Source organism: Crassostrea angulata, chromosome 1 (genome assembly GCF_025612915.1).
Source record: "Crassostrea angulata isolate pt1a10 chromosome 1, ASM2561291v2, whole genome shotgun sequence".
Lineage (NCBI taxonomy): Eukaryota > Metazoa > Mollusca > Bivalvia > Ostreida > Ostreidae > Magallana > Magallana angulata.
In genome coordinates, this window is record NC_069111.1 from 40,518,313 (window position 1) to 40,529,387 (window position 11,075).

General features: G+C 32.2%; 2 protein-coding genes across 2 annotated transcripts; both read right to left on the reverse strand.

The window, feature by feature from the left end:
* Positions 1-704: 704 nt before the first annotated feature.
* Positions 705-5,114, reverse strand: LOC128183038 (sulfotransferase 6B1-like). The gene is made up of 6 exons (XM_052851849.1): positions 4,860-5,114; positions 2,923-3,132; positions 2,464-2,784; positions 1,437-1,540; positions 1,176-1,335; positions 705-1,069 (listed from the first exon to the last, which is right to left on the reverse strand). The coding sequence occupies exons 1-6, from the start codon at positions 4,861-4,863 to the stop codon at positions 963-965; spliced, it is 906 nt and encodes a 301-aa protein (XP_052707809.1). The 5' UTR covers positions 4,864-5,114; the 3' UTR covers positions 705-962.
* A 1,271-nt stretch (positions 5,115-6,385) lies between these two features.
* On the reverse strand, positions 6,386-10,607 carry LOC128183032 (sulfotransferase 1A2-like). The gene is made up of 6 exons (XM_052851836.1): positions 10,570-10,607; positions 8,271-8,480; positions 7,803-8,123; positions 7,531-7,634; positions 7,263-7,422; positions 6,386-7,146 (listed from the first exon to the last, which is right to left on the reverse strand). Exons 1-6 carry the CDS (start codon positions 10,583-10,585, stop codon positions 7,040-7,042), a joined length of 918 nt encoding a protein of 305 aa, XP_052707796.1. The 5' UTR covers positions 10,586-10,607; the 3' UTR covers positions 6,386-7,039.
* Between the last annotated feature and the right edge of the window lie 468 nt (positions 10,608-11,075).

The following is an 11,075-nucleotide window of genomic DNA, read 5'->3' on the forward strand; positions in this document are numbered from 1 at the left end:
AATACTTAAAATTTGGGATTTTTGGACATTAAGATAGTTATATCACATGGATAGCTGCCGTTGTGATTTATTTATTTGCATTTTAACTTCATTTTATTAGGATACAAGTCATATTTCCTCCAAGAAATACAAAGAAAACTCTATTCAAAAGCTCTGTAGAGTGCAAGAAAGTATTTGACAGCACAGGGACAATTTATAGGTTATATTAAAGCATTGGGATTCAAGAAACATTAAATTACAAGATGTGTTATTGAGAATGGGAGAACAACAGACTAGTTTAAAGTTCAGAGAGGAGTGAGACAGGGGTGTATTATATCTGGGTTCCTTATTCATTATTGTGATCGACGAGATATTAAGGAACAATAACAACAGGAACAGTAGTATCTGCTGGAGATTTTTGTCCACTCTAGAAGACAATGAATATGCTAACGGTCTCACAATCACAGCCAAATGCAATAGAAGAACAGCAGGATTTATAAAGCCACAAGATGTGTGGGACTAAAACACGAAAGCATGAGGATTTAAAATAAAACATCAACCTATAACGAAACAACAAGGCTATGGTCTGTGAAATATAAAGTCATGGTTGTTTTCAATAATTATAAAGATAATTTGATTTCTAGGATAGAGGGATTGGTCACTCTGACATTCTTGAAGTATTTCAGGTCTTGTAATGCTTCTGATTCATGAAATAAGAAGCCGATTACAAGATTGTTTAATATTCAAAATTTAATTTTCAATACAATGTACATGTATATCTTAAACATTAACAAGAACATTTAAAAACATTTATAATAAACTGAATTTAAGATTCAAAAAAATCACTATCTGTGATGTACATATATATCGGAACATGAAATAGCGATACACTTTGCATATTGCTGATATGTTGGACATATATTTTAGTGACAAACATTTTATTTATGTATCTATAATCTGACACCCAGTAAAGTAGTCCTAGTCTAGATATCATACGTATACACCGAGGTCGTCGGATGACGCTGTAAATACTGGTCAAACTTCTCGTTAAGCGCGACGGTGAAATGAGTTTTCCAGTCTCCGACCATTCCTAAAAATAGTACATAAGCAGTGAGTAATAGGATATTTTAATTCTATACTGACGAACACTTTTCAAGATAATATAAGCATGACGTGAATCAACAGCGTAAACATACCCTTTCTGTAAAGTGTCTCGCTTTTCCCCCCTTTTTTGACTTTTAAAGTTGCGTCTTTAAGATTTTGAAACGAGCATTTCTCGGCAATGATTTTGGCCAGTTTATCGTCACATGGTGTCTTCAAAAAGGTGGCAAGACGCTTGATTTCTTCGATTGCATTCTATCAATGAAAGTGTCCATAGTACATGTACATTTTTTAAATAGTTAAAAAAACATTTCATTAATAGCAATACTTTTGCAATACTTCACCAAACCACGCACCTGTTGAAGTTGCTCGTACATGATGCAATGAACAGGATGATCTGGATTTTCTCTGATGAACTGTTCCCATTCTAATGTGTATTTGTACCAGGCGCAGTGATACACTACGATGTAAATATCATATCACTGTTAAATTGTTCTTATTTACATTGTTATGATGATAAAATATCGCCAATAATAATTTCAATTTTACTCCCTAACAGTAGTATTCGTGATGCTACTGACATGGCCAATCCACGATCTAACAAGTTTAAAACACTTTATTTGCGTTTATGAACAGAAAAAAAGTTACTTGCGATAAGTAAATGAAATCAAAGTACTGAAGAAGTACTGAAAGCCGGGCTCATTTGATGTGTCTTTATGCATATTTTGAAGTAAAAACTGACAATCTCTCTCTCTCTCTCTCTCTCTCCCTCTCTCTCTCTCTCTCTCTCTCTCTCTCATGCTTTTAATGTCGGAAATGCGTCAGAGAGCGACTGAATTATTTTGTTAGCGGCAATAAATAAAAATATGCCTGTCTAGTGGAAAAAAATCAATCGTTGCATTGAAATTTGAAACACGCGTTATAAAATCAACCCCCTTCCCCGCATTTTTTCTATGTGCAGCTAAACACCAATGCTTTGTAAAGTAGATCAAAGAAATTCATGTGCATTGTTTATGTGCCCAAAACGCATAGTCTTGTTTAAAAAACACGTTATTAATAAGAAAGGAAAAAATTCAACGCTAAATCTATTCGCAAACAAATAAAAAAACAATACATTTGACAAAACATGGCTCTCTGTGTAACTATTTGGTATAGCAGAATATTTTACTTTGACGCTGTTCGGTTTTTTGTTTATTTTTGAAGTTGTGCTATTCATTGTATCGTTGGCGATTTGCCTGCCTACAGCCAGGACTCTGTTTTCAGTAAAGCCCGGCTAAAAAAATCGTACTTTCGCAAATATGCATTTTACCCTCTTCATTGGTTTACATAATACTTTCAACAGTTTCAGTACAACTGTTTACTACTATTTCAATTGACATTTACCTGGTTCATCTTCTTTAAAAAAGAAATCCATAAACTGTTCAAAAGTGCCACCAAATTGGATCAAGTTTTTACAATGGTAAAAAAATGACACTGCTGTGTCTTTTGGGTTACGCTGAACAAACACAGTTTTGCATCGTTTCTCAAAGAACTGTTCCGGTAGATTATTTGGTCGGACGTGGGTGTTAAACACACGGGGTGGCTCTAAAGCCTGTAGAGTCTCTGGAATATGGAACTCGTACATGTGACTTTCTTTTTCGTGGGGGTGATATTCAGCACTCTGTTGCAAAAGCATGGTCATAATTTCCCAGGTCCAATGTGTTCCTTGCATTAAAAAAATAAAACTAGCTACCATTATCAGTGTTTCAGTATGCCCTGTATCATAATGTTGGTCTATCTTTTCAACATTGTTATTAAGATGTTTCAAAAAGATTTTTGCTCTTTTTTCTCCTTTTATCATACCTGCTTTTGGATATGCACAGAGAAAGATGTCATCTTCGTTGACGTTCATCTTTCTCAGCCTAGGGATGTTAGTGACGGGGTTAGGGTACCTCCCCGACCTGACACTGCTTGCGCTGAGGTACTGACCCCCGCTCCCCAGAAACTCCATGGTGTTACCATGGTTGTCATGGATTCTGATGATGTCATCTTCTGATACATTTGTTTCATTCGCTATGAAATAGGAACAATAATAAGTAGCTGAATAGTTAAAAGGCGAGAGCCCATAAAATCTGAAAAAAAACTGTTCAAATAACAAATGACAGGCAAGGGTTTATAAGAAAATGTATGGTAACCGAAAAAATACTGATACGCTTGCTATATCCAGGATACTATAAGTTATACACACAAAAACATTAAATAGCTGACTTTGTCATTGACTGTTGTGATTTTTTTTAAAACAAGACCCGAAAATCACCCTTGTGAGACGATGCTCTTTTAAAACATGAGTTGATTTCATATTTTGAACCTAAATTTAATTCGATTTTTATTCGTAATATAGCTTGCAGATAATGTTTTTAGTTGAATACTAATATTTGCTATAAATTAATGTATGATGTATTTACTAGTGTTTTAAATGAAACATGCCAAAAAATGTTAGGTATACTTTTAATTTCTGAATTAAAAAATATCGCTATAAATATGACTGTTGATAATTGTTTTAAATGTATATAAGTCCCATGCAATTTGAAGATCATAGTCTGAGTATAAATTAACAAAAATTTATTTTTCAATTTTAATAAGAGCTTCAATTTTTTACTACTAAATTGACATAAAATATTATGATCTATTTATAAACATATGTCGGTAATTTCTTTGTTTTGTGGGGAAAGTTATTTAGAGGCTATGTTTGAAGCTAAATTACATAATTATTGTCTCGTACAAAGCTTGGTTTGTTAAATATTCCTTAGACGATAATATTTCTTTTTATACATCTTTTTTAAAATCCTATTTATGATAGTGATTTGAGATGAATGCAGAATTATTATAATAGCAGATTTTTGCCTCAAAATAAAATTCTTAAAAAACCCCGCTCAAATTGCTTTTAATATTATTGAACTGAAATTTCAAAAACTGCTTTTTGAAGACTTGGTTCATTTATAATGAGAGCAAAGTATCATGTTAATAGCTATCGAAGCTATTAAAGGGACTTGGACACGATTTGAGATCAAATTTTTTTTATTTTTTATGGATAAAATGGTTTATTGGTGCATTTTAAATGATTTACCAAAATATTAAAAGTTAACGTCAAGTTACAAGCGAGATACAGAGGTAAGAATTGATAGTTATGTAAACAAAGCTCGAGTCTTATAGTTGTTTACAAAACAATGTAATGTAGAGAATTACAATTTCTTAGACAAAATGACATGTAAAAAACAATTTAAACTAATTCAATATCTTCTTAAATACTTTTATCAACAAAAGAAAGTTACATTTGATTGAGATTTACATCCACACAATGAACATGATAAAATGACAAAATTCGAGATTTGTTTACAAAAGAAAGAATTATAAACTCTGTATCGTGCTTAAAACTTGATATTTGACTTTCAACTTTTGACATAGCATTATAAACTTCTATATTTATCAGTATAAACATTGAAAATGGAAAAATAAAATTTGAAAATTTTAAGTCAAATCGTGTCCAAGTCCCTTTAAAAGTAAAAAACGCAAGTAAATGCCAACCCTTCTGGGCTTCCATAAATGTCTGACCAAGATAAGATTAACGAAGACATTAAATGCGGTAACGTTATAAGTCGTATTTAATATAATTGTATAAGCCAAAAATAATTTTAAATTTCAAAATTGGCGAAGAAGGCTAAAACATTCATTACTATTATTACAATCGCATTTGTATAAGTTCTCAATTCAAACATGGTGTAATTGAAGTGTGTACATACCCATTTCGTCACCCAGTTGCACTCCTATGTGGGATCGTGTGTACAGTAATTATATGTACTCGGGCGAACGAGCGTTTTATGCGGAAAGTCTCAATAGTAAACCATTTGTATATAGGCCTACACCACATGTACTACAAACCACAACAACCAACAAATGCTTAATTCATATCCATTGATTAAAAGGCGAAAAGGAAATATATCGAGAACACGTACGTACAATGTTCAAAGTATGCCCATGAATATATATACAAGTTGTCCGGAGATCAGGGTCAATACATAAATGCTAACTTATATTTGCTAAGCTTAGATAAATACTGGTGTTGTAATGATACAGACCGCCTTATATTTACGTTAAAATGATTTGTCCACATCGATAACCCAAAATCTGAACAAAAATACAATGTAATGAACGATTTAATTTTTCTATTCAATTTTTCCAAAAATTTTTGTTTTAATCTTTTTTCAACTTGTTGATATATTTTTCAATATTTTATCATAACAATTAACTCTAGGGTTGTCCCAAAATAGTATAGACAGAGCACAAAAATTTAAATCAGCCTGTTTAATGCAATTTCATCAGACTTCAATGAAACATTAGTAAACAATTTTCAGGATTTCATATCTGTACTTTATTTATTTAGAGAAAATGAATAATTTAAATTAAACAACAAATTTTGACGGGCGGCGCAATGTGCGACGTTGAAAATTTCCAGTCTTTTTTTGCTTTTTTTTCTTCCACAACGTTTTCGAAAACATTTACATTTTATTTCCGAAAATGTCTTGGAAAACATATTTTCTTTGAACATGTACCATGAGTGCACACCCACAGTACATTTCTAGTTAAATAAATATTTTAAGTACAAACGATCTGCTAATTCCAAACTTGCTTGTATTTCTTGTTGTCTAACGTCTGCTTACCGAAATGTGTCGTTTAGCATTCTGACATCCATTGCTATCGCTCGGGGTTTCTTGTTTCACTTATTGTCATCTGAATTTCTTCAATTTTGTTAGACCACTGATTCACAAGATGCAGTTTTAAGTTATGTTGGATGTTGTTAATTTAATGTACTTTAAAAGTCGCTTTGGACTTGTTTCAAGGCCTTTACAAAACTTGTTCCGTTACCGCTGCGCCACCTTATAAAACGCCGACGTCGTCATTTTACAATGAGTTAACAGTTCAACTTGTCACATAACGCGCTATAAAATCTTGAAAAGTTATTTTATAGTCAAATCATTTTCTGGTAAAATGATTAAATTGTTTTCAAATTTTTAACTTCGAAGTTTAGGAAGAAGTAAGGCAGGGAAGTGAATCCAATTTAATCTGGGTTCCTGTACAAATATCACAGAGTTGCATGTTACTTAGATTTCTGATTTTTGATAAAATTAATGCATTTCAGTTTTCAACCCAAGTTGATGGCACTTATTTTGTTGAAGGAATCGCTATACATTATACAATAATAAGAATTTGCTATTTGGACATTGAGATAAGTATATCACATAGATATGTACCTTTATGATTTATTTATTTATTTCATTTTTAACCTTATATATGTGATCCACAGCATTTTTTAAAAGGAAAAACAACAAAGAAAACACCTTTAAAAGCTCTGTAGAGTGCAAGAAAGTAGTATCTGCTGGAGATTTTTGTCCACTCTAGAAGACAATGAATATGTTAATGTTCTGGCAATCACAGCGACGTGCAATAGGAGACCAACAGAATAAATAAAGACATACGGGGTTAAATAAAAAAGAATGGGGATTATTTTTTTTAAAGTACCATCAATTTAAACAACAAGGCTATCATCTGTGAAATATACAGTTATGGTTATTTTCAATGGTAATGAAATTATTCGATTTTCGGGATAGAGGGATTGACCACTTTGCCAATCTTGAACTATTTCACGTTATGAAATGCTTCTCTTTCATGAGTTAAGAAGCTGGTTATAAGATTGTTTAATATTCAAAATTTAATATTCAACACAATGGATATCATGAACATTAACGAGAACATGTTTCAAAACAAATAATACACTGATTTTAAGATAAAAAAAATCACTAGCAATGGTGTGTACAGAACATGAAATAGGAATATATGTACATTATACTTACTGACATATATTTTAGTGACAACCATTTTATTCCTACATTTATAATCTGACACCCAGGAAAGAAGTCCTAGTCTATATATCATACGTATACATTGAGGTTCTTGGATGACGCTGTAAATACTGGTCAAACTTCTCGTTAAGCGCGACGGTGAAATGAGTTTTCCAGTCTCCAACCATTCCTAAAAATAGAACTTTATTAGTGAGTAATAAGTTATTTTAGTTCACTGAGTTAAGTAAGATATACGGAGGAACATTTTTTATAATACACATGACGTGAATCAGTATGTAAACTCACCCTTTCTGAAAAGTATCTTGCTCATTTCCCCTTTTTTTACCTTCAAAGTTGCGTTTTTGAGATTTTGAAACGAGCATATTTCGGCAATGAGATTGGCAAGTTTGTCGTCACATGGTGTCTTCAAAAAGGTAGCAAGACGCTTGATTTCTTCGACTGCATTCTATCAACAAAAGTGTTAATAGTACGTTTTCATTTTAAAGATGTAGGTTTTTTTTTAAAGTTTCATTGATAGCAATACCATTGCGACATACTTCACCAAACCACACACCTGTTGAAGTTGCTCGTACATGATGCAATGGACAGGATGATCTGGATTTTCTCTAATGAACTGTTCCCATTCTAATGTATATTTATACCAGGCGCAGTGTAACACTACAATGAGAATGCTTGTATTATACCTTTAAAGTGTTCATGTTTAAATTTTGCAAATGAAAAAAAAAAGTACTTCCGCAAATAGGCATTTACCCCTCTTCATTGGTTTTATTTACATTTGCAACAGCTGCAACATACCCTTTTGCTGCTATTTCAATTGAAATTTACCTGGTTCATCTTCTTTCAAAAAGAAATCCATAAACTGTTTAAAAGTGCCACCAAATTGGATCATGTTCTTACAGTGGTAATAAAATGATACCGCTATATCTTTTGGGTTACGTCGAACAAACACAGTTTTGCATCGTTTCTCAAAGAACTGTTCCGGTAGGTTATTTGGTCGGACGTGGGTGTTAAACACACGGGGTGGCTCTAAAGCCTGAAGCGTCTCTGGAATCTGTAACTCGTACATGTAACTTTCTTTTTCGTGGGGGTGATATTCAGCACTCTGTTGCAGGAGCATGGTCATAATTTCCCAGGTCCAATGTGTTCCTGTTATGAAAAAAAATCCCAAAAAACTAGCTACTATTATCAGTGTTGCAATATGCCCTGTATCATTATGTTGCTCTAGTTTTTCAACATTAACATTAAAATATTTAAGTAGGATTTTAGCTCTTTATTACTCTCACTACATCATACCTGCTTTTGGATATGCACAGAGAAAGATGTCATCTTCGTTGACGTTCATCTTTCTCAGCCTAGGGATGTTAGTGACGGGGTTAGGGTACCTCCCCGACCTGACACTGCTCGCGCTGAGGTACTGACCCCCGCTCCCCAGTAACTCCATGGTGTTACCATGGTTGTCGTGAATTCTGATGATGTCATCTTCTGATAAATTTGTTTCGGACGCTAAGAAATAGTGACAATTATAAGTAGCTGAATAATTAAAAGGGGAGCGCCCATAAAATCTGAACAAAAGTTTGTTCTAATAACACAAATGACAGGCATAAATATAATTTTAAAGTAACTAGAGGAACTATGCAAAGGCCAGTGTAGTTAAGGTATATATATATATATATATATATATATATATATATATATATATATATATATATATATATATATATATATATATATATATATCTATCTATCTATCTATCTATCTATCTATCTATCTAAAGCACTGAATAGAATCAACAACACTAGCAATCTTTAAAGTGTCGGATATAATATATAGATACTAAGCCAGTAAACTGAATATATAAAGCACTAAAAATGACTAACGACACGAACAATAGAAATTGTCAAATTTTCGGGACAACCAGTCCCTTCTTCAGGACCAAAAAATACATGAGTACAAAACAAAGAAAATAAAATCTAAAGCTACTACTAAACTACTTAAAAATCTATAAAAAAAAAAAAGAACAGCTACATTATAAACATTTGTTCACATTCTTAAAGAACGTGTTGCTACTTTCGCCGATCGCTATAAAGTCTATATCCCTCAATCATCTAAATTCAACAAATTTCTCAAAATTGATGTGTTACATGTAAAACCCTTGTTTATTTACGGATCGAAATGGTTTTGCTTTGCGAAATAAAGTTACTATACTGTTGTACTGCGAATGTCTAAAAACATAATAATATGTTAATAATGAAATAACTGAACAAATGTACATTGAGTGAAATGACATAAAGTGTATTACTGTTATTCATATATATGATTATGTGAGCAATTATACAAAGCCCATTTATTATACATTAGATCATTGTCGGGTCCAGCTTTTTTAGAGGTAGTTCTGAGAAGGACCCCATCCTTTTTTCAAGGCATATGTTTTTGCTGGTGTATTACTGAAGATTCCTTATTTTAAGATTTTAAGCGAGTACCTAAAGCCTCAAATTTCGATTCAACGGTTTTGCATCAAATTGCGATCGCGTATAATTATGGGAGATAAAACAAAAAGTGGCAACATGCCTATTTTCATTTGCTAAATGTCTGTTTGAGGCTAAAATTCCCAGATTTAAAAAAGATATGATGGTTATAGGTAATAGCAAAGTTGGTTTACATTGGAGTTGATGTTTAAGCGTTATCGCATTGTTACTTTTTTTTTTGGTAAAATGATTATGACGTAAATTTTAATGAATATGATCTATTACACAGTTTTAGTGTCGGACAAGCGCAGACCAGGAATTACCATTAAAATCCGATTTTGTGTATACAAGTATGCATACAAATAGATTACTAGTATATTAACAAGAACCCGAAAGTGATAATTTGGGTTAAATATATAAGCACAGTCTAAAGTGTTGTTTTGCACTAAAACGAGCGATATCTATTTAAAAGTGTAATCCATGTAAAGAAATGCACATGTTTACATACGCGCATTTTTTTTAACTTTCGTTGCGTTTCAAAAGATACTTGTTACTTCTAAATTATACACTATGAAATATATTTCAAATCAAAATGGACTGGTTAAAAATATTTTATTTTCCCCGAATTTGTTTTGTTTCGTTTCGGTAGGTTTCTTTTCGATTTGATTTCGTTTTGTTTCGTTTTGGTGGATCTCGTTTCTTTTCGGTAGATTTCGTTTTGTTTCTATTTCGTTTTGCACTTTACAGGTACCCGGTTTTTGCAGCAAAATATGAATCTTAAAAATACGGCCCAAGTGCTTAAGATACTATTTAAGATAATTTTTTTTAAATTTAATGATATTTGAAGATTTTGTTCATTTGTAATGAAAGCAACGTATATGACATTAACTATCGGTAAAAAAGGAAGGTAAACCATACTGGATTCCGTAAATGTCTGACCCAGGCCGTAAAATGCTGTATCAGTCATATTTGATATAATCATATAGGCCAAAGATAATTTTGAAGTTACGTTATTGGCAAAGAGGGCTAAATAAAAAAAAAACTATTTACTACAACATTGTATTAAACAAATCGCTTTCGTTAAAGTTCTTCATTCAAACATGGAGTAATTGATGTGTGTACATACCCATTTCGTCACCCATATTCAGTGAACTTATACTTGGAGTGACGAGAGTTTTACTGATAAAGGTCACCTTATATTTGTACGTTTAAATGACATGTCTAGTCTTAATTTCTAAATTAGAATTACGTTTTAACGGCAAATAATTATTATTTGGTCCAGCATGGTATTTTTTCATAATTAAAGTATGCTGAGTCTGAAAAAAATATGCTGGTCTTCATGAAAATGGCGTTAAGTAGGTCAAGTGATGCTTTTTATGTCAGAATGGCGGACAGCAAAATTTTATATTTTTTTCTTTAAAGTTTCTTAAAACGGAAAAAGCATGAGACCAACAAGTTTTTGGTCCAGCAAAGTTGTTCTGAGACACGCTGAGTCTTAAGAAATATGCTAGCTGTGACGGAAATTCCCTAAAATAGGTAAAAATGGCGTTTAAAAGGGCCTACAGCCAGATTTTTTTCATTTTCTAGGTAAGTTTTTTTTTAGCAAGAAACAAAGCATTAAAACAATTATAG